The 20,079-nt window shown below is 56.8% G+C and overlaps 7 protein-coding genes across 7 annotated transcripts; 3 read left to right on the plus strand and 4 right to left on the minus strand.

Moving 5' to 3' along the window:
* Positions 1–354: 354 nt before the first annotated feature.
* B0I36DRAFT_361710 (uncharacterized protein) lies at positions 355–2,531 on the plus strand (the record flags this gene model as incomplete). Its single annotated transcript, XM_046158524.1, has 4 exons — positions 355–510; positions 588–645; positions 724–1,430; positions 1,515–2,531. The coding sequence occupies 4 exons, from the start codon at positions 355–357 to the stop codon at positions 2,529–2,531; spliced, it is 1,938 nt and encodes a 645-aa protein (XP_046013807.1).
* A 1,153-nt stretch (positions 2,532–3,684) lies between these two features.
* On the plus strand, positions 3,685–5,177 carry B0I36DRAFT_382939 (uncharacterized protein). The gene is made up of 2 exons (XM_046160939.1): positions 3,685–4,304; positions 4,406–5,177. Exons 1-2 carry the CDS (start codon positions 4,184–4,186, stop codon positions 4,870–4,872), a joined length of 588 nt encoding a protein of 195 aa, XP_046013808.1. The 5' UTR covers positions 3,685–4,183; the 3' UTR covers positions 4,873–5,177.
* On the minus strand, positions 5,178–10,528 carry B0I36DRAFT_320487 (uncharacterized protein). The gene has a single exon (XM_046153559.1). The coding sequence runs from the start codon at positions 10,069–10,071 to the stop codon at positions 5,674–5,676; it is 4,398 nt and encodes a 1,465-aa protein (XP_046013809.1). The 5' UTR covers positions 10,072–10,528; the 3' UTR covers positions 5,178–5,673.
* A 2,254-nt stretch (positions 10,529–12,782) lies between these two features.
* Positions 12,783–14,036, plus strand: B0I36DRAFT_103266 (ClpP/crotonase-like domain-containing protein). Its single transcript, XM_046147751.1, has one exon. It carries the CDS (start codon positions 12,953–12,955, stop codon positions 13,826–13,828), a length of 876 nt encoding a protein of 291 aa, XP_046013810.1. The 5' UTR covers positions 12,783–12,952; the 3' UTR covers positions 13,829–14,036.
* A 499-nt stretch (positions 14,037–14,535) lies between these two features.
* On the minus strand, positions 14,536–15,418 carry B0I36DRAFT_206712 (P-loop containing nucleoside triphosphate hydrolase protein; the record flags this gene model as incomplete). Its single annotated transcript, XM_046148846.1, has 3 exons — positions 14,536–14,671; positions 14,937–15,034; positions 15,224–15,418. Coding segments are annotated over 3 exons (429 nt in total), but the record flags the coding sequence as incomplete, so codon positions are not given.
* Positions 15,419–15,434: 16 nt separating this feature from the next.
* B0I36DRAFT_103279 (uncharacterized protein) lies at positions 15,435–16,616 on the minus strand. Its single transcript, XM_046147752.1, has 2 exons — positions 16,269–16,616; positions 15,435–16,164 (listed from the first exon to the last, which is right to left on the minus strand). Exons 1-2 carry the CDS (start codon positions 16,485–16,487, stop codon positions 15,664–15,666), a joined length of 720 nt encoding a protein of 239 aa, XP_046013812.1. The 5' UTR covers positions 16,488–16,616; the 3' UTR covers positions 15,435–15,663.
* A 576-nt stretch (positions 16,617–17,192) lies between these two features.
* B0I36DRAFT_103263 (PhoD-like phosphatase-domain-containing protein) lies at positions 17,193–19,835 on the minus strand. Its single transcript, XM_046147750.1, has 4 exons — positions 19,678–19,835; positions 19,586–19,597; positions 17,947–19,532; positions 17,193–17,880 (listed from the first exon to the last, which is right to left on the minus strand). The coding sequence occupies exons 1-4, from the start codon at positions 19,753–19,755 to the stop codon at positions 17,688–17,690; spliced, it is 1,869 nt and encodes a 622-aa protein (XP_046013813.1). The 5' UTR covers positions 19,756–19,835; the 3' UTR covers positions 17,193–17,687.
* Between the last annotated feature and the right edge of the window lie 244 nt (positions 19,836–20,079).

The following is a 20,079-nucleotide window of genomic DNA, read 5'->3' on the forward strand; positions in this document are numbered from 1 at the left end:
GCCAGCCTCGACGAGAGCATCTACCCCCACCCCCAGGCTACCCATACAGGAGACGGTCAACAACAACGACACCGACCTACCCTGCCCGTCCGACACCACCAGACCCCTGGGCCCCCTGGGTCCCGAGTCCACCATTCCCGCTCCACGGTTCCGCCTTGACCTGTCGAAGCACCTTTTCTCGAGTCCCAGTCCGAAAGCCCCCTGATTGCCTCTACTGCTCCCGATACGTCGCTGAAACCAACCACTCTTCCATCTCTCGACTGACTTCTCTCAAGGTGGACAGCAGCTCCTTTTCGGCATCCTCTCTCCAGCCCGTTTCTGTAGGCTGGTAGCTCCTGCAACGAGCAAACCATCATGTCGAACCCTCCGTCCGCACAGCCGCACGCAGACCGGTACGTGGTCATCCACGTAGCCACCACCTGTGACGAGCACGGCGTCTACGTTACAAAGGACTCCGCCGAGGTCATTGAGCTTGGCTGGATCCTCTTGGATGCCAAGTCGCTGGACGAAGTAGGTTCCTCTGCGGCCGCATGCTGCAAAAGTTGCATTCTCAAGCTTCGACCCGCTAACCAGCTTCCCTGTCACAGCTTCACCGAGAAAGCGTGCTTGTCAAGCCCATCAACACGCCCATCACGCCATTGTGCAGTATGCATGCCCTTCAATCCATCCCCTCTTCCCTCGTCGGCATTGGACTTTTCACTAATGGCCGTTACCGTGCAACAGCTAGTCTCACTACTCTGACATGGGAACATGTCCGAAACGCCGGTACCTTCCGTGACGCCATCAACCGTTTCGATGCTTTCGCTTCCGAACACTTGACCTCACAAAACCTCGACTTTGTCTTTGTAACGCTCGATGCCTGGGATCTTCGGGTACAGCTCCCCCGTGAGGCGCGGGACAAGTCTACCGTGCTGCCGCCTTACCTGCAGCACTCTCGCACATTTGACCTCCGTACCGAATACCAGCGCTGGCAGCAACATCACCCCGAGTCGCTACCCTTTGGTCCTTCCATGCTGAGCAACATCTGCGCCGCGCTCGAAGTTGAGCCCGTCCAGTCTAGCGCCCCGATCAAGCACAACCTGCCCTTCCACTTGCAAGCCCTGGCACCCGCTTCGCCAAGACGCGCCATGGAAGAGGCAGTCACCCTCGCACGTGTCCTGCGCGGACTGATTCGCAAGTCGCAGCCGGCCCAGGATCACCCGGATGTCCTGACCCGCCCCATGGATGCGCGTGCCGATGTTCGTGCATTCTTGTCCGAGAGAAGCAAGGTCCTGCACATGTCCGGCCTCCCCCACGATACTACCCAGTCCGAGCTGGAGAGCTGGTTCACGCAGTTCGGCGGACGGCCCATTGCATTCTGGACCCTGCGTACACCCGAGCAGCATAAGCCAACTGGCACGGGCTTCGCGGTCTTTTCGTCTCACGAAGAGGTAAGTACCCTCGCACCTGGCTGAGCAATTTCCTTCCTCTCCTTACGGCCGACCTGCTTCCCGAATACTGACCGGCCTATCCAGGCTGCCGAGAGTTTGTGCATGAACGGCCGTGCATTGAACGAGAAGGCTATCGAAGTGTCGCCATCTTCCAGCCGGGTCCTTGACCGTGCCGCCGAGATCCTCACGCCATTCCCTCCCAGCAAGAACAGACCTCGTCCCGGTGACTGGACGTGCCCTTCTTGTGGCTTCTCCAACTTCCAGCGTCGGACAGCTTGCTTCAGATGTTCCTTCCCGGCTATGAACGCAGGACCTCAGGGCGGCGAGGCCGGTAGTGGCGGCGGCTATGGTGGGGGCGGCGGTGGTGGCGGCGGATATGGTGGTGGTGGTGGCGGCGGCGGTGGTGGTTACGGCCAGCCTCCTATGATGCCGCCCCCGCATCACGGCGGACATCACAACAACATGGGCCACGGTGGGGGCCGTATGGGCGGCAGTGGAGTTGTCCCGTTCCGTGCCGGCGACTGGAAGTGCGGCAATGAAGTTTGTGGCTACCACAACTTTGCTAAGAACGTCTGCTGTCTCCGTTGCGGTGCTAGTCGTGCGGGCGCCGCGGTCGTGGCTGACTCTGGATATCCGTCTCCGATGAACAGCGGCTCCAACTACGGCATGGACAACAACTCGATGGGCGGCACGCCCGGCCCTGGTGGTCCTTTCAACCAGGCCCCTGGTCCCGGTCCCGGCCATGGTCCCTTCGGAGGCTCGGGTGGGTACGGTCAGCACTTTGGCGGCCCTCCGAGCACCTATGCCTTGCCCTCCGGGATCGGTGGTGGTGCCGCGCCATATCCGTCGCTGAACACTCATTTCGGTCCTGCTCCGGGTGCACACTCGGCCGGTCCTTTCGACAGCCGTGCCGCGGAGGCTGCGTTTCAGTCGGCAGGCAACGGACCCGCGTCGGCCGGACCATCGGGCGGCTTCTACTCGTCCCAGTCGGAGAGCGATCCCTTCGCATTCCTGTCTTCGGGCATGGGAGGGCTCTCTGTGAGCGGCAACGACGCCCGCCAGAACGGGGCCAGCGCTCCTCCAAGCAAGTCTCCGGCGTAAGCAGCCTCGTTGCTTACACCGTTGACCACATCTTGATTGTTTGTCATTGTCGAAAAACAAAAGCGGATCTATTCAAAAGGGGCCACTCTGGTGGCGTGGAGAGCGCACAAAACATAGACTGCAGAAATGTCTTTTCCCCCCCCCCACGACTGGAAATACCCATCGGGACTCGGCGAGCTCTAATACATGGAGAAAAGGTTTTGGAGATCTGTTTCTTGTTTTTCCGAGGAGTCACTGGCTGCAATGTACGGACTGGCGGGTGTTGCGCGGTATATCAGATTTTACATATGGTGGTGTTTGATCTTTGGGTCGTTGGGGTCAAGGCAAGACAAAACATGGATTCATATCGTTATTCGAGACTCTGGGGGACGTCGACGTTGTACATGGAAGGGACGGAGCTTATTCTATATTCGAGGCTGTTGTGTTTTCTGGCCAGATACGCACAAGGGACGGGAAACATCGTTAGGTGCATAGCCATAGGGGTGTCTTGTGTATACAAAATTGGGGGTTTCGTATAAGCCCGGGGCTGCTGCAGCCTTTTGTCATCATCTCTCAACCCGGCATTGCCGGTCTGTTCTTGATCCAGATTCTCCATTGGTTCGGACTTGTATCTCGTGCAAGCGAGTGGCCAGCGATTGACAGGTCATGCCCCGTTGCTTGAACGAGGAGAAAGCTAAGGTGTTAAGTCGTCGCGTGCGTTGCTTATCCGGCTGCGCCACCTGGGGCTCGATGAACAGAGCTGCGTGTCGCTCGGCGACCTTGGAAACTTAAAACCTTCGCCTTAGCCTCTCTCTACTAGGGAATAGGGAATGTGCCCCTTGGACGCGAGCGGCGGCACCCCGGGGGGGGGACTAGAGACGTGCTTTCTGTTCAAACACGGGGCCCACGGCAGCTTCGGGACAGGGACATTTGCGATGTGCCAATTCGGGCACGCAGACGGCGACTTTGGCCGCTGGCGCAGCGGTCAGCTGGAGTCCATTGGTCAGAGTGGTGCGAATCCAAGCGTGCGGAGTCTTTTCTTGGGGTAGGAACGACAAAATAGCGTTAGGGAAAGACGAGGAAGGGCCTATGTGTACTGTTGAACTATATAAAAGCCTCGATTTCCTCTGATGGCTGTCCGGGTCTAGAACATAGACTAAGTTTCTCTCTCAGCACTCTCTTGTGGTCTTTTATTACTTTGAAGGTCCCCTGCAGCAGGAGCGAGCCTCGATTCCTTCACGTTCAATCAAATCCCTGCCACTACCCCAACCTTTGCACGTCGAGCAACCGCATCCATCGCCTGGTGGCCGGCCCGCTGCTCCATATCGAACGAAGCTTGTGAGTCTTCTTGCAACTATTGGATCCGGCGGTAGCAGGGGAACAAAAGTCCTTGCTCCACCGGCCGCCATTGAGGACATCTCGGGGACACCCATTTGAAATATTAGAGATAAAAAGATTATTCAAGAAAGGAAAGGGGGAAAGAGAGAGAGAGAGCAGGTCTTCTGGCTGCCTTTACACGAACCACACTGACTTTCTTCTTGCTCAGCAATCCTTTGGTGTCTTGTCCAGTCTGGCTAGCGTTCCGCGTTACCGGCGACAGCAAAGACCAGGTGTGTGTGAGAATATCACAAGGAGGGGGAAGAACAACCGGCACGTTTGAAGAAGGAAACAGAATGGCCTCCAACACCACCACCACCACCACTAATACTGCGGCTCCTATGCCGGTGGTCACTTGCGGTGCGCACGAGGCCGTGGGGAAGGCCGTCATCGCGGGGCTCAAGCCCGAGTATGAAGGTTCGTCCGTTCGTCCGTTCCGTTTGCATGCCCGCGCGAGCCAAAACCCCTCTTCTTCGTTGCTCAGCACACGAGGGAGAGATGCTGACAAAAAGTAATAGTGATTCTATTCTGCCAAGGCGCCACAGCCCTGGCAAAGGAACTCCCACTCCTGCTCTCCTCCCCCGCGACTTTTACTCCGGAGAGCAGCACCATCGGCTCGGGCAACTTCTCCTCGCCACCCCGGGCGGTAATCTTTGGCGGGGCCTGGGGACCCGAGGACATTGCGCAGGTCCAGGGAGCGCTTGCTGCTGCTGCTGCCAGTGGTGGTGGTGGTGGTGGTGGTGGTGCTGAGGCTACCACCATCGGCCAGCTGCTGGACGAGCTCGTCATCCTCCGCAACGACACGGGCATAAAGCCAGCGCCCGTCACGCAGCCGGACGGCACGGTCGTGCCCGTGGTGCCGGGCTCTCCGGAGTACAGCGAGCACGTCACCGGGCGGGTGAGGGCGGCGCTGGGAAAGTTGGCCAGCGAGGGGAAAGGGGCGCTGGCAAAGGTCGAGGGGAGCAATGGGGTCTATTGGTACTGAAGCGATTTCCCCGCCTCGGTAGATGGGCTGACCGCCATCCAGAATATCGAGCGTGGGCTTATTTTATTCCTTATACTTTTTATTTCATTTTTTTCAACGCATGGGCAACAAGAGTTGAGTCATGGCTGGTGGAATATTGTTGGATCCCTTGTAGTTAGGCCATGGGTTTGCGGGAAACAAAAGACCAACTTGCAAGGACGACAAGGTCAATCAAGCCCGCCAGGTCAATAAGAGTCATCTCAAGTATTAGCGCCAGATACAGTCGGATCACAAGATGTTTGGAATTGTTGCCTACAACTTCTAACATGCAGTTTGATTATGTGCAATGCGTCGTGTCTCATGGCTACCTGGGTGATTATCCTACCCGCAGATCTGACATCGCAAAATGTACCAGCATATTCATGCTTTACAAAACCACAACCTTGGCCGGTCTCCCCACCGGGCCCCAACACCCTGACGCCTGAAATCAAGGACTCGTTCGAGTCCTGAACCTTGCCTGACAGTCTATCCATGTGCCATGATTATACCCCGTCCAGGTACGCTAGTATATGCATACATGCCCCAACGCTATGCGAGAAAATCCCTTGATGTACAAAGAAGAAATAAAAGTAAAGGCTGATGTGGCTCTAGAAACAAGAGACGCCGTGGGGGAAAAAAAGTGAAAAGCCGAACTGGGGGTATCTTATGTGACAAAAGAAAGATGAAATCAAATGCCAACCAACCAAATGCTCAAGCCTGATGAAAGAAAGGTGGCAGATTCTTCAGAAACATAACATGGTCTCGTGCTTACAGAGTCGCGATCTACCAAATCGTGACCTCTTGCGTGACGAGCCCGAAAATCCAGCTGGCCTCCGTGACGGAAGCGCACTGGAAACACCACTTGTTGACCTGGCCGCCGCTGCCGCCATCTTTGGGCGCCATGCCAGCGACGCCGGTCTCGTCCTTGACCTCCTCCCAGACGTTGAGGAGGATGCCGCGGCTTCCAAGGCGGGTGAAGCAGCGACTGCCAAGGACGACGTCGAGCACCACGACACTCTCTTCGGTGCTCTTCCTGGGACACGTCTTGATTACGATGCGCTTCTCCATACCCTGCGGTGTCCGGAGTTTCTGGTGCACACCCTGATCCGGTCGCATGACCTCCAGTAGACAGTTGCCGTAGTCTTCCCACTTCGTGGAGCTCACAAGCAAGTGCAGCCGGATCTTGAGGTTGTTTGTCGTCAGACTCATCTTCGCAGGCCCGCTGTTAGCAGCGCTGATGGAGGGCGATCTGGGCGGCGTTGCTGAAGATGCTGAGGAGCCATATTGCGAGGGGCTCCCGCTGCCGCTGCGGCCTTGTCTATCGACGGACGACATTTCAATGTCGAAAGAGTGGCTTGCACCACCCATAAGTCTCTTCAAGAATGACGATGCAGACACACCCGACTGCTGCGAGACACTACCCTGAGATTGCGACGGCGCACGCGCCGATGCGCGGTAGCTGTTCTTTCGCCCAAACCAGCTGCGACGCCGGCTGCTGTTCGCGTCTTCTTGTGTGTTGGCAAACCGGTTCTGACCAAAAGCTCGCACGCGCGACTCCTCTGCCAGCGCCTTATACTTGGCATTATCCATCCGCGCGCGGTGGACGGCGAGGTACAGCTTCTCGCTATCGAGGTATGTAGGGTTGCGGAAGCGGAAGATGGAGGCATCCGCCTTGGTCATCTTGGCATAAAGCCTTGCGTAGCTCAAGGCTGGTGATCGAATCTCGAGGTCGAGGACTGTGCTGTTGCGTAGCGAGACCAGTGGAGTCAAGTCGAGTGCAATCAGTGGCTGGTCGCCTCCGTAGTGAGCCCCTTCGGGCGAGACCGGGTAGACCTCAATGAGGCCGGGGGTGGTGATGACCGAGCACGAGTCTGGCCACAAGTCCTTCCATGCTCCGTGTTTTGTGTCCCAGTAGGAGATGGTGGCCGTGGCATAAAAAATGTACTCTGGATCCGGACGTCTCAGCTCTTGTGGTTGTAGAGGTAGTGTCGAGATCATAGGCTCTTCAGCTGCCACTTCTACGCGCTCAGCCCAGTGTCGTTGTGCCGGCGCCTGGTCAGTGTGATGTTGATGCTTGATACTAATCGCTGGTGTCGTCTCCGGCATCTCAATGGCCTCCAACTCGTCATCAGAAGACTCGTAACTGCTGGCATCGCCCTCAGTCTCTGTGTCTGATCCCGAGTCCGATTCTGAGCTGTACTCGGACGACTCTACGGACGACAAATCAGACGGCTGATATTCATGTTTCAGCGGCGACGATCCGCGTCGCTTGAGCCGCCCATCGTCCGCTGGAGGGGCAAGATGATGCTGCTGCTGCTTTCTGGGGTTGATCGTCCGGTGAGCTGGAGGAGGCGGTGGCACATCTGCCACTGGTTCGTCGTCTGGTTGCGTCACCACGAACATGGCCGGGTCTGGGCGCATAGACTCGCTCAGCGGCCTGCTCCGCTCCTGACTGTCACTCGGCCCAGGGTTAGAAGGTAAGGAGTGTCGGGATCTGCTGTGTGTACGCTGTAAAGACTCAGGGTGTGTAGGCAGGCTCGGCTCATGAACCGGCAGAGCTTGCAGATGCGCCATCGGCACACTTGCATTACGAGTGTGGTACCTTTCTGGCGTTCTTGACTTCATCGCCGGTGACATCGAGCCAAAAGATTGTGTTTGAGGCACTCCACGTCGATTTCTTCGTTCACCGATGGGCACATCGCCCACTTCTGATCCCGCCAGAAGAGACCGTGACTGAGCCTCCGTGAATTCAGCACTGGGCAATGGTGGCGGCACAGGAGTGGTACCCAGAATATCAAGCCAGTCAGCGATTTGCTCCTCGTCTTCAGCTGAGAGAATGAGGAGCTCCGTCCACTCTTCTCTGTGACCCCTGACCATCACGACAAGCTGGTTTTTGTCGTCACCAATTCTTGCCGAAAGGTGGCTGCCAAGGACCGGGGCAAACAGCAGCCAGTTCCGTCCCTCGTGGCCAATCTCTCTGATGAGCAGATCTCCTGGATCTGACTTGAAGAGCTGGTTGTCACGGTACACAAGCTCTACTTGGCAACCGAGTCGCTGACCTTGGGAATGTCGCAGCTCTAGTCTGAAGGTGTCCTTGGCGTACACCTGGCGGGAATGATCAATGCGGACATAGTCCAAGGCCGACAGTGTTCTTAAGTCTCGGCACCGTGTCGTGTCCGTATTGATAGCTTCCTCATCAGTCGCGCGGGCTTGTTCCTCCTTGTGCCGCCTGCGGGCTTTGTCCTGCAGTTCCTCCCAATTGGCACAGAGCGAGGCGTAGTCATCTGTGGCCGCGATCTTGCGGTAGCCTTGAATGAACTTGGTGATCCACTTGATTCTGACCAGCGGTCGCTTGAGAAGATGTGCCACGTCGATGCGCTCTCCTGCTTGGTTCACGACGTCCCCATCTTCATTCTGAGGCATGGCATTGACGAGGGAATCGTTGTCATCAAGAGAATTGACTCTGAGGTTAACAATGACTCCCTGGAAAGTAAGTCGCCACACATCTAGGTAGTTGTTGTAGATGGCGTGCGTGCTTTCAAGCCACTGTGGTAGCAGTTTGACATTACCCAACGGGCACTTCTTGTGTGCATTCCTCAATTTCTCTAATGCCATGCCCATGTCGACAACCGATTTCGAGAGTGTCTCGCTCTTGCTTTGTGAGGCACGTGGCGACAACGGCTCCTTGACATCTTTGTCACTCTTGACGACCTGCGTCAGTAGGACGGGTAGAACTCCATCAACCAGGGTTTTCAGCTCCCTCTGGTACAGGTTCTCATCCTTGGCAAAATCTCGAAGGAGATTGTCGACCGACCTCCCGCCCCTGTTGCTGGGTGCCCGGCTTACACTCCGGGATGATCGCAGGCTTCGGCTTCGGCTTGGCGCAGGTCCCTCGTCAGGCAGGGACAGAACAGAGACAAGATCGGAATGTTTGGTGAGCCGTCTTTTGAGGCTGCCATTGCGGCTCTGGTGACTGCGCTGTCTCGACACCTTGGCATTGGAGCCGGTAGATTTCGTAAGTCCGGTCGTCTGTGTAAATGTCGAGTCCGAGAGCATGGACTCAATGTCCGAGCTAAGTGTGCTGAAAGTATCGGCTTCCGAAAGGATCGTAGACAGTTCGTGCCGGCCGTTTGTAGGTGGCCGGCGTTTTGCGTTGTCGGCTGAGGACTTGGAAAGGTACGAGGAATCATCGGTAACGGAAGAGCGCTCGTCACTGGTGGCTGTGATGACAGTCGGGCTTCGAGAGCCCGAAGATCGACGATTCTGCGAGTACGTCACATCTGTCTCTGTTTGGTCATCGTAGTAGCTGTCATAGCTGTCGTAGCTGTCGTAGCTTATCACAGTAGAACAACTCGGATACTCTAGAGGAGGGGGCGCGTGTCCGGCGGATTCGCCACGAAAAGCATCACGAAGCCGGTCGGCGAATCCCTTCTTGCCTCCATTCTTGACTGGTGATGAAGTGCTTCGTGTTGCGGTCCTTCTCTTCAATCCAGATGAAGGAGGTGTAGCGGACACTTCCTGAGACGATTGGCTGGTCTTGAGGCGCTCACCTGACTGAGGGCGCACCTTCAGCGGTCTCGGCGTTGTTATAGTTTCGTCGCTGGCTTTAGTGGAGGCAGTAAAGTTCAACTCTGGAGCGGGTTTTGTGCTGCGCTGAACGGGTCGTGTCGGCGTGGTCTCTTTCTTTGGCATTTCTCGGCTCTTTGGCGGCTCGAGCTCGGTTTCGGTGGCCTTGCTACTCGCAGTCTCGACAAAGGGGTCGACCGTTCCGCTCAGCCAGTTCTCGATATTCGGAGGCTGATTGACTACTGGCTTGGGGGGGTCAACTTTCTCGGCGATGATTTTCTTGCCACCCTCCAAGGCCTTTTTCAAAACGTGTGTTGCTCCTTTGAAGCTGGACTCCCGCTTCGCGATGGGTCGTCTTCGAGGCGCTCGTGGCAGATCGAGTTCACTGAAAGCCGAGTACCCGACCGGGATCTCAGCTAGATTCCTCGGAAGGATCGTTGAGGGCATATCTGACCGAAGATCGGAGTCATCAGACGCTGAGCCGCTGTCAGATACATCTTCGGTCGCCGTAGTACCTGTGACTTGCGTCTGCTGCTCAGTGGACTCGGTGATTGATGTCTGAGTGTCTGTCGTTTCCGTGATGATTGTTTCTGTGCCGGTAGTGCCGCTCACCATTGTGGCAGGCTTTGACTCCTTCCTTTCTGGAGCCTTTTGGCGGGCCTTTGGCAAGGGCTTCGCGTCCTTTCGGGTCGGTGTACGTTGGCCATCCGAATCTGAGTCTGGATCCTCAATGACCTCAATCACGTCCCTGCGACTCGGAGGGGACGGAGTCTCGTCTCTTTGCGCGCTGGTCTGGCGGGCTCGGACTGGCCGCTCCGACGCTCGTGGCGTCCTAGCACGGTCGCTTTTCGTGTCTGACTTGCTAGGAAAGACCCGTATGCCGTCGTCGGGTAAAGTCTTCTTCAGTGGTGTAACCCGAATGCCATCATCATCCGCCGGTTTTTTAAAACTCGGCTCACTCTTCTTTGCCGAGGACACGTCCGAAGACTGTTGACGAGCGTGAGACGGGGCAGATCTGGCAGACGACTTTGATCTTTGCGTTGACTCTGTCGGCGCTGAGGAGACTGCAACCTCACTTGACATTGGCGTGACGCGGATCCCGTCATCGTCTCGCGCCGACCTTGCTGCGCTTCGGGATCGGCTCGTCGTCAGGGAGTCTTCTGGTATCTCGACTTTCGCTGCCCATGCTTTTACCCTGTTGGCCACATTCGGTTGTGGAGTCGGGCGTTGGAGAAATCCTTTGGGAAGAGGCGAACCGTTACTGTCTAGCTTATTGTTTGCCTTGGGGGAGCGACTCCTGGGCGGGCTCTTCTTCTTGGTGACTTTGTGGGTGTTGTTCTTCATCCAGTTCGTGTCACTGACCACCCGCTTCTTAGGTGGGCCGGCCGGTTTCGCTGCCTCCTCGTTTTCTTTCTCGTCACCTTCCGTGCTCTTTACTACTCTCTCAACTACCACGACAGCTGGTGGTGGTTTCTTCTTCTGGCGCAGTTTTATCCTAACCCGATCCTCCTCGGTCACGCTCTGGTCGTCGACTTGTATGTGGACCTCGCTGGGCTCTGAGGGCGTCGCAAACGGGTCCTCGCCGACCATGGCAGCCGCATTAGCCTTCTGCCACTTCTTGACTCTCTCCTGGACACCCCCGGGGGCTTGGACTCGGCGGACGGCAGCCTGGCGCATCTCCTGTTTGACAATGTCCAGACTGGCTCGTCGTTTCCGTTCCGCCGCCACTCTGGCGGGCGATGGGCGGCCCAAGAGGAAGTCTGTGAGAAGTGTAGGTTGCTGTTTGGTGGTGGCCGCCCGGGTCCGCGCCGGCGCGGTCTTGGGCGTGCCTCCTCCATCTGAAGTCGAGGTTGTGTTGAGGGGCGTCGAGGGTTTCGCCGCACTGGACTTCCGCCGCGCCTTGACAGTGGCAGGTCTGCGGGGTGTCTGTGGCGTGGCCGCGGGCTCGGGCGTGGGGACATCCTCGTCCTCGTCCGCAGACTTGGCGACGGTCATGATGGCACTAATGTGATCTGCCTTGTAACCATCACAACGGCCTTGATGCTGAGGATGTCGGCAACAGGTTGGCTAGGCGGTGTTTGTACGTTTGACCAGAGACGCCGAGCTGTGTGCTGTTTGCGAAGCAGTCCAAATGATCGTATGCTAGGCGCGGGATACGCTATGGTTGTTGATGGGACCTATGCTCGAAGTTGCTATGGCGGTCAAGTTGGGTGGTGTTGATGACGCTGTTGTTTTGCTGACAGCTGGGCAGTGTGTAAGTGAGATAAGGAGGGGAAAAGGCAGCGGAAGAAGTGCCTAGCGGGAATGTTTTGGCATGCCAAAAGGAGGCCAGAGAACAATGGGAGGACGTAGCCGGCGGATGCGCTGGTGGAGGGCAATGAGCAGTGCCGTAGCGGCAACCTAAAGGCCAAGGTGTGCGTGCTCCAGCCTTGTTTTGGCCGAGTTAAGGCTGCATCACGATGTGCAGCCCCCTTCCGGCACACCCTTCGGCCTGCCAATATGGGTGCAGCACTGCGACATGGCCGCGTTCACCACAGTAACCGCAGGTGGGGCGGCCCCGCCCAAAGTAAACAATGGACACCCCGGCACACCTCCAGCTGCTTGGCCACACAGCTCCCTCACCCTTGGGCGGCAGTCCTGAGAAGTTCCCGCCCGCCAGCGGCTCGTCTGGCAGGGGCTGCCAACCTAAAATCGCGACAGTGGGACCTGGTTCCCTGCCAGTCGACATCATCAGATGCCAGCCCAGTTGTTCCAAGCTCAACAAGCCCGCGCTGGGCGGCAGGGACTCAGCTGGATGTTGTTGCACAAGCTGGTTACCCCCCCCTCTCGACTCAGGCTGGTTCCAAAGCCTGCAGTCAATGCCTGCATGGGAGAGAACACTTGCAGTGTGGTCAGCCGCCCCTCTGCAGAAACACACCCAACAGACTTCGTAGACTGCCACTGGTGGCCGCAGATGGCCTGGCTAAGCGCCACCATCCATCATCCGAACGTCAAGGTGAGCCCACAGACGGCAGCATGGTTCGAAGGCCAGGATGGCTGGTTCATGGCGACCGCGCTGTGCTGCCGGATCACACCCCCCAACGTATTCGCTGATGCCCACTGGCCTGTGATTAGACTGCGTCGCAGTTGTCGGGAGGGCAACCTCTTGGCTATATGACTTCCGACGAGTTCTCGGGGACTGGCCTGGCCTCGCTGATTCCAGCCTGCCGCAGTGTCGAGCTGCCAGCCATGCTCACCTTCTAGGCCCCCAAGGCGGTTAGCGCGCTCACTCTTGTCAGATCAATCCTCGAGCATGTCGCATCTGATAGCGGGTCTGCCGAGGCATGTCGGGGCTTCACGTCAGCTATGTACGATCGCCGCAAGGGTTCAGCCAGCATTGCGTGCCTCGGGTGTGAGCACTGAACCACGCATGCCAAAGACAGAAGACCCTGATATTCCTCACCTCCACTAGCTGAGCAATTCTTCCTTCATCATACAAGTGCACCAAAACATCACAATGTCTGGCCAGCAACTCTTCACCGTGCCCATCCCGGCGCTCAAGAACCACCCCGGTGGCGCAATCGTCTGCACCACGCCCGCGCCCAAGGTCTACCTCCTGTCATGGACTTCACCTCCCGACAATCGCCTCACGGACGCATTCTGCCAGGCCCTGCTCACGGCCCTTGACGAGCTCGAGTACGCCCGCGTCGAAGACACCGCCAGCAAGGACAAAGATCCAGCCGCCAGCACCAAGAAGCCAAAGTACCCCCCAGGAGTCGTCATCACAACCTCGGCCATCACAAAGTTCTACTCCAACGGCCTGGACCTGACCCTCCTCCTCAACCAGCCCGGCTTCGCGCAGGAAAACATATACCCGCTGTGGCGCCGCTTCCTCACCTACCCCATGCCCACAGTGGCCCTGCTCAACGGGCACACCTTTGCTGGCGGCGCCATGCTCGCCATGCACCAGGACTACCGCGTCTTCTCCGAGCCCAAAGGCTACCTGTGCCTGAACGAGCTCGAGTTTGGCGCGCCACTGCTGCCACCCATGGCGTCCGTGTTCCGCGAGAAGCTGCCGGCTCCGACGTTCCGGAAGCTCATCCTAGAGGCGCACCGCTTTGGTGCCAAAGAGGCGCTCGACGCGGGCATCGTGGACAAGGTCGGCGGGCTGGACGCCGCCCTGGAGCTCATCAGGGATCTCAAGCTCACGACCAAGGCGGCGACTGGTGCGTATGGGATGCTCAAGGAGGAAATGTACCGCGAGAGCGTCGCGCTGTTGGATGCGCGAGGCGCGGACTTTGTCGAGCCGAACATGCGGTTCGGGGCGGCGAAGAGGAAGGTCGAGGAGGGGGTCAAGCGGGTGGAGGGCAAGGAGCACAAGGCGAAGCTGTAGGATCGGTCAAACGGGCCCCACGATGTGGTCTTTTGTGCTTGTATTTTGCTCTTGGTCGAGAAGGACCTGCTCGAGAAGTATCGGCGCTGGATTTACAGCGATCTCCAGACTTTGAATCTCAAGTATGGTTGACGACAAAGACCTCCACTTTGAAGGATGGGAATTAACTGAACATGATAATGAAGACAAAATCCAATTCCAGACAAGAAACATCCTCGACATCCAACGCCTCGCTGAAACGAAGACCAATCACCAGCTATCCCACCCAAATCAGTTCTCAGGATCTTGTTGCTTCAGACGAGGTCCGGCTGAAAACATCCTCTACCCCAGCATGCTCAAAGTCTATGCAGCCAGAGCAGATCGTGTGAATACTCCTGCGACCTGGCCCAGCAACACGCGCCAAACCTCCTATCTTGCTACGCAAAGCAGAAAAACCTCCCGATGCCGCTCCCGACCACCGCCCTCTCTCCCGCCATCGACAACAAACTAGTTCCGCCACCATGATGACGATAATCACCACTGTCGACAGTCGATTCTCCGTAGCTGCTACCACCACCACCACCACCACCGTTTCGCCCGCGCTGACGCTGAAACTTCTGGCGCAGACGCTGCCTGTGGCCGCTCGAATCGCCACCGCGGCCGCCGCGACAGCACCGCATGGTCATCCTCAGCGCCTCCTCGTCGGCCGCGCGCTCGTCAAACACTGTGCGCACCCCCTCGTCGAGGATCTCGGCCACCCCCTCGCCCGTGAGGGCCGAGCACTCCATGTATCGCACCGCACCGGTCGTGTGGGCAGCCAGGCAGGCCTGTGTGTGTACAGGATGGTCACTTTTGGTTAGCCGTCTGGGAAGCGATTATGATGATGATGATGCACCCCCTTGCGAAGGGTGGGGAGAAAAAACAGATGTTGCCGGTCTGTATAGTGCAAGCAGAGTGGGTTTGAAGAATTGGGGTGAGGGACGGGGGGTTTACCTCGGTCGCTGCTACCCGCGAGCTCAGCCGCGTCGTTGTCGTCGTCGTCGTCGTCGTGAGGTCTGGTGTGGGTGATGTTCTTGTTGTTGTCGTCGTTACCGGTGACGTGGACGACACCAGCAAGCTCTGGCTGCACAGCGGCTGCCAGACTCCCGACCCGGCGCGGAGGTCCTTCTTGCAGCCGACCAGGATGACGGGGGCGTCGCGGCAGTTCATCCGGATCTCTCTGAGCCACTGTTCACGGAGGTTTAGTCAGTCACGCAGTCCACCACTTATATCCCTCTCTCTCTCTCTTGCGTGGCTTGGCTCCATCAACGTGCGTCCTCGTACTTCCAACGAAGTAAGAGTACAACGGCGGCCATGGGAGAATTGGACAAAACCACGAGCTAGATGGGCAAACAAGGGGCCCGGGCCGGGACATACCTGAGTCTGCGTCCGGTCAAACTGCTTCTGACTGTTGACGCTGAAGCAGAGGAACACGGCGTCCCAGGCGAGATACGACAGCAGCCGCAGCTGGTGCAGCTGGATGTCCCCAGAGGTGTCCCAGAGCTCGAGCTCGACGTCCTGCGAGTCGACGAGGGTTGTCTTGGTGAAGAGCTCGTACTGCGTGGGGACGTATGCCTGTTTTATGCATCGAGGAGAGGGCCCGAGGTCAGCCAGAGCTCTCGATGTGCGGCACTTGATCGTTTATGGATGAAACCGATCGCAACACATGACCTGGAACGAATTGCGGTAATACAGATCAGGGGGAAAAAAGAAAACTGACCTCAGTGAAAGTATCGCGATAGTACCGACTGCGCAGAAATAAAGCCAAGGTCAGCGACAATCATCGCAGTAATCATCAGCCGTACGAGAAAGAAAACTCACAGGAGCAAGCTAGACTTGCCACACCCGGAGTCCCCGACAAAAGCGAACCTCATCCTGGCTCGGCCGGGAATCGTGAGCGGCGTGCCAGGCGGCGAGTTGGAAATCACGGAGCCGCGCGCGGTCGTCCCCGCCATTGTCGAGGACGCACGTCTCGACGAGGTGTTGTCCTTGGCGTACCGGTGCTGTCCCTGCTGCTGGTCGTCCCCATGGTGGTGGTGATGGTGGTAGTAGTCACTCTGCTGGTAGACGACCGTATAGTTCGAGGCTGCGGTCTCGCTGCGTGAGACTGGTTGTTCCTGGTGTTGGTCTTGGCGGCGATGGCGGCTGGTGCTGGTGAAGGTGCTTGAGATGCTCGCGACAGCGCGATGTCCTCTGGTAAAGAGGCTGGTCTGTTGCTGCATCTGGTCATGAGACTTGGTAAAGCTTGCTGCCGAGAAGCGTCTCGTGCGCTTGTTGCGGTGGTCTTCCGAGGTCGGCGTCTTCTCATTGTCCGGTTCCTGTTTGGACGACGAAAAAGAGTCACTATCAGCTCACGATCCCGTCACTTCGTCGCCTTCTCCCGATGGTTGGAAAGTACAAGGAATACCGCGCTGATACGTACCAGGTCATGCTTCTGGCCAAGCATTGGTGTTGGCTCCAATGGCTCCTCTCTTGCCTTAGGCCCAGGCAGCTCGTTGATCCAGCGCACGATTCCGCCCTTTGGCCTCCACGTCTCCGGAATGGTGAACGAGAAGCTCGAGCTGATGGTATGCCGAGGGTTGTGTGACCGATGAGCTAATGCCGTGGGAACAGCAAAGTGATCTGGGCTTATTGGCCGCATGATTGCTTCACGGCCGTGCGTTTCGTGATCCGAACGTGTAGTGTCGGCCAGTATTTAGACAGTGTACAAGTATGCTTCCTTCGTCAACAACGCTGGTGCGCTGACGAAGACACGGCACTGGGTGTGCAGCAGGACGAAATGCGAGGAGCCTGCTGTAGAGAGCGACGGGTGGTTGCCGTGGTTATACGCAACAGCCAGTATGACAGTGGATGGTGAATGTTTGCAAGCTTTCAGAGAACCAACAAGAACTAGAAACAATCACACATCTCGATGAGAACGGGCAGAGTATATATCACTATCGGATGGCCAGCGGAAAGATTGCTTTTGCCATGAAAAGCAGACTTGGCGGGCACCGCGGGGGAGGTTCGTCAGTTTTAGCATCTGCAACCTATTACTACTTTGTCCTCAGGTTACGCATGGGGATCCGAAATGTCGCACCAGTGTCAGTCGCCGGTTCCTGACTTGTAGAGCCAGCTCGACCGAAAGAGAGCTGCTGATTGGTTCCAAGTAGCTGCTAGTCGTGTTCATTGGCTAAGACATACATTGCAAGTCTTGACAATGGTCTCACCAGCCAAGTCGCTGTCTGAGCTCCAGGTTCCCAGAATTGATGGGTGCAGAAGCAAAACGGTACGGGAGTCATGATCCGCTGGGGACGGTAGCAAATCGGGGATTACCGACTATCAGCGGGTATCGGGCCTCGAAAAGGAAAGGGTGTCGAAGAAAAAGCAATGTTGCAAAGTGGGATTGGGTGTAATGCCTGCGCCACTGTTCCAGAAGGCTGTCTCAGCTGTGCTTCTGAACTGTTCATACTACTTCGGCACTATTTCTTTTCCCCCAATCAAATGTCTCATTAAAGCCTGAGGACGACTCGCCTGCTGCAAGTGAGCGAGGGCAGCTATTGATTAACCTCCCCCACCAAGGACAGCGTCAAGCGTCAAGCGTTAAGGACAAGACAGTTCGTGGGTGGATCATGCAAGGTCAGGTCATCAAGGCCTCCACATAAACTGCACCCAAACCACGTTTTGTCTCTGTGAACAACGGATGGACGTGCTCAGTCATCGTCATGCTTTATATTTGTTGTTGAGGTTTGCGCTCAGTTGCACACCAATCTTGACCGTTTTGCCACATTTTGTTTCGATCCAGCCTCAAGCCTGCGTAACGCCGATTTATTCCAGAACAGAAGTCCAGTTTACTTGCACCCTATGCGCCGCGAAGCTTCTCCCACAGCGATCTGGAGGCCTTGTCCGCTGGCGTCACTAGAGGAGATAATAGCTCAACGTCCCACACAAGCTTGTCGTCAAGGTACAGATTGTATGTGAGACTGCTCTGATCGCCGCCAGCGTGGTTCTCGATGGTGATGGCTCCAAACTTGGTGTTGCCAGAGTTGATGTACCTGTTCGACGTCAGTGTTCAGTATCGACCCCTGCTTGATCCTGTGCTGGCGTTCATATCAACTTACTTGAGCTCAACATCTTCACCATCAGTCTGCTTATAAGTTCCGATGGGCGAGTAGAACTGGTTAAGAGGGCTCGCGGAGAACTCATGTACAGTTGCACTTTCTGGCCAAGCGCTGTCCTTGGGCGGAGGGAAGGCGGTCGCACCGAACTCGTGGCGATCACCCGACAGAATGACGATGCCAACTCCCAGCTTGTGACTGGCTTCCCACATTGCCTCGAGTACCTTCTTGCGCTCGACAAGGAAGCCGCCCCACGTGTCCCTAGTGTTGACGCGCCAGTTCTTTGTGAATGGGATCGAGCTGGCAATGATCTTCCACTTGACGCCCTTGGGTACTGGCTCACGAAGCCATTCCAGGAAGTCTTCCAGCTGGGCTTCTCCAAGCATAGTCTTTGCCGCGTCGTCGAACGGTTCAGAATTCGATGACCGATACGACCGTGTATCCCACATGAAAAAGCTTGCAGGTCCCTGCATAAAGGAGAAGTAGGTGGGCTCGCCCCTAAGCGTGGCAGATGCTGCCTTGGCTCTTCTCGCTGTCGGGGGGTTTGCAGCCGTCTGGTAATGATGCCAGGGGTCCACGGCATTCTCGTATACACCAGTATCCTGGGAGTCCCAGTCGTTGAGAATTTCATGGTCGTCGAGCACATGAATCCAGCTAAGATTTTGTCCAACAGCAGGCCAGTCAGGAGAGGCGTATACTTGGCGATACTTCTGGCGGTAGTTCTCAGTGCGATCGCCGAATCGTCTTGGGACGTCAATATAGATGAAGTCGCCAAGGAACAGCATGAACTGAGCCCCAAGAGTGGGGAGTACTTTGGCCAAGTGCTTCATGCCCGGGAACGACAGAGGGTGATCGAGCGGGTTGTAGGGAAGACGGGGCACAATGCAGGATGTGGATAAGAAGGTGAACTTCCCGTCATGCAAGTCGGGCATCCTGCCTGGCTTCGGGGCCGACGTGAACTCTCCGGAGTGGTTGTTTGATGTCCGCCACTCATACGTCCGCTGATCTGGGTGGCCCAAGGGAATGCTAACGACGGCAGTATAGTCAGTGTCGTTCGACGTCCAGTGCACTCCACCAGCGGTCTGCCATAGGGCATTGTCAAATGGCGCGACGGCATCCTTGATGTGGACTTCGACAGTGACGGGCATTTTCGCCTGGTCCGGCTCTCTGATCAGCAGCTTGGCTTCCGAGTTGGAGACGTAGCCAACACGAGCAAAAGAAAGGTCATGGCTCGGGTGAGTCCACCGTGGCGTGAAGACCATGTCGGTGACCATTGCGACACAAGCGGCGTTAATAAGAAATGTCATGGCCGAAGAAAGCAGGCTGGTCGGATTGGGCGTGCCCAAGAGCAGCGTCTCTAGAGGCGAGATGTGCCTCTTGACGGGGGCAATTGTCTCCTGGACAACGACATCTTCGACCACAATGGCTTCGTCTGTTTCTCCACGGACGATTTCGTCCTCGTTCTCTATGCTGGTCGCAACTGCAATGTCGACCTCGTCAACGAGCTCGTATTCCGGCTCGTCGATATAGTTTGAGAAGAATGCGGGGATGTAGATGGCGAACAGTGTGTAGACGATCGTCATAAGCGGCTGCGGGCGGTGTCAGAACGGATAGCCACGCAGCGGGCACGAAGAGAACCTACAGGGAGCGCGACCTATACGGAATATACAGGTTAGTAAGTCATGGCCGACTATCGCGGTGGCTGTGGTTGTCATATCGCAGGAAGCCACTCACCATGCGCAGGAAGATGAAGGACACGACTCGCAGGGCAACAGTAGCAGCTGCGGCAACCGTCCTCGAATGGAACACCATATTGAGAAGAGCTATGTCCACGATATGGACTGCCTGACTACCGAGGGTGGTGCATGAAGAGAAGGCAGAAAGACAAATGGTTGCCAAGAGGGATCGTGATAAAGACCCAGCTCCACGGGCAGCTCGTTCGTACGCATTACATCACTGCTAGTATGTTCGCGTCAATTGTCCTGACATGCCGATCTGCGTGCCCCACATGCCCAATGACCAACGATAGCTGATTGGACAGAGGAACGGTAGCTCCGGAAACGTAACTCAGATCTAATACAAAGGGCTGTGCCAGAAAGCCTGTGAGCGCGAACCAGGATTCTGCAACTGAGCCAT

Source organism: Microdochium trichocladiopsis (genome assembly GCF_020744255.1).
Source record: "Microdochium trichocladiopsis strain MPI-CAGE-CH-0230 chromosome Unknown B0I36scaffold_4, whole genome shotgun sequence".
Classification (NCBI taxonomy): domain Eukaryota; kingdom Fungi; phylum Ascomycota; class Sordariomycetes; order Xylariales; family Microdochiaceae; genus Microdochium; species Microdochium trichocladiopsis.

Excerpts from the sequence above, each read along its gene's own strand:
- B0I36DRAFT_382939 (XM_046160939.1), top strand. The coding sequence starts at position 4,184 with ATGGCCTCCAACACCACCACCACCACCACTAATACTGCGGCTCCTATG. Across the intron at positions 4,305-4,405 it reads GCTCAAGCCCGAGTATGAAG|TGATTCTATTCTGCCAAGGC; the intron begins GTTCGTCCGTTC and ends AAAAAGTAATAG.
- B0I36DRAFT_320487 (XM_046153559.1), bottom strand. The coding sequence starts at position 10,071 with ATGGTGAGCGGCACTACCGGCACAGAAACAATCATCACGGAAACGACA.
- B0I36DRAFT_103266 (XM_046147751.1), top strand. The coding sequence starts at position 12,953 with ATGTCTGGCCAGCAACTCTTCACCGTGCCCATCCCGGCGCTCAAGAAC.
- B0I36DRAFT_103279 (XM_046147752.1), bottom strand. The coding sequence starts at position 16,487 with ATGCGGCCAATAAGCCCAGATCACTTTGCTGTTCCCACGGCATTAGCT. Across the intron at positions 16,165-16,268 it reads TTGGCCAGAAGCATGACCTG|GAACCGGACAATGAGAAGAC; the intron begins GTACGTATCAGC and ends TCGTCCAAACAG.
- B0I36DRAFT_103263 (XM_046147750.1), bottom strand. The coding sequence starts at position 19,755 with ATGGTGTTCCATTCGAGGACGGTTGCCGCAGCTGCTACTGTTGCCCTG. Across the intron at positions 17,881-17,946 it reads GGTGAAGATGTTGAGCTCAA|GTACATCAACTCTGGCAACA; the intron begins GTAAGTTGATAT and ends GACGTCGAACAG.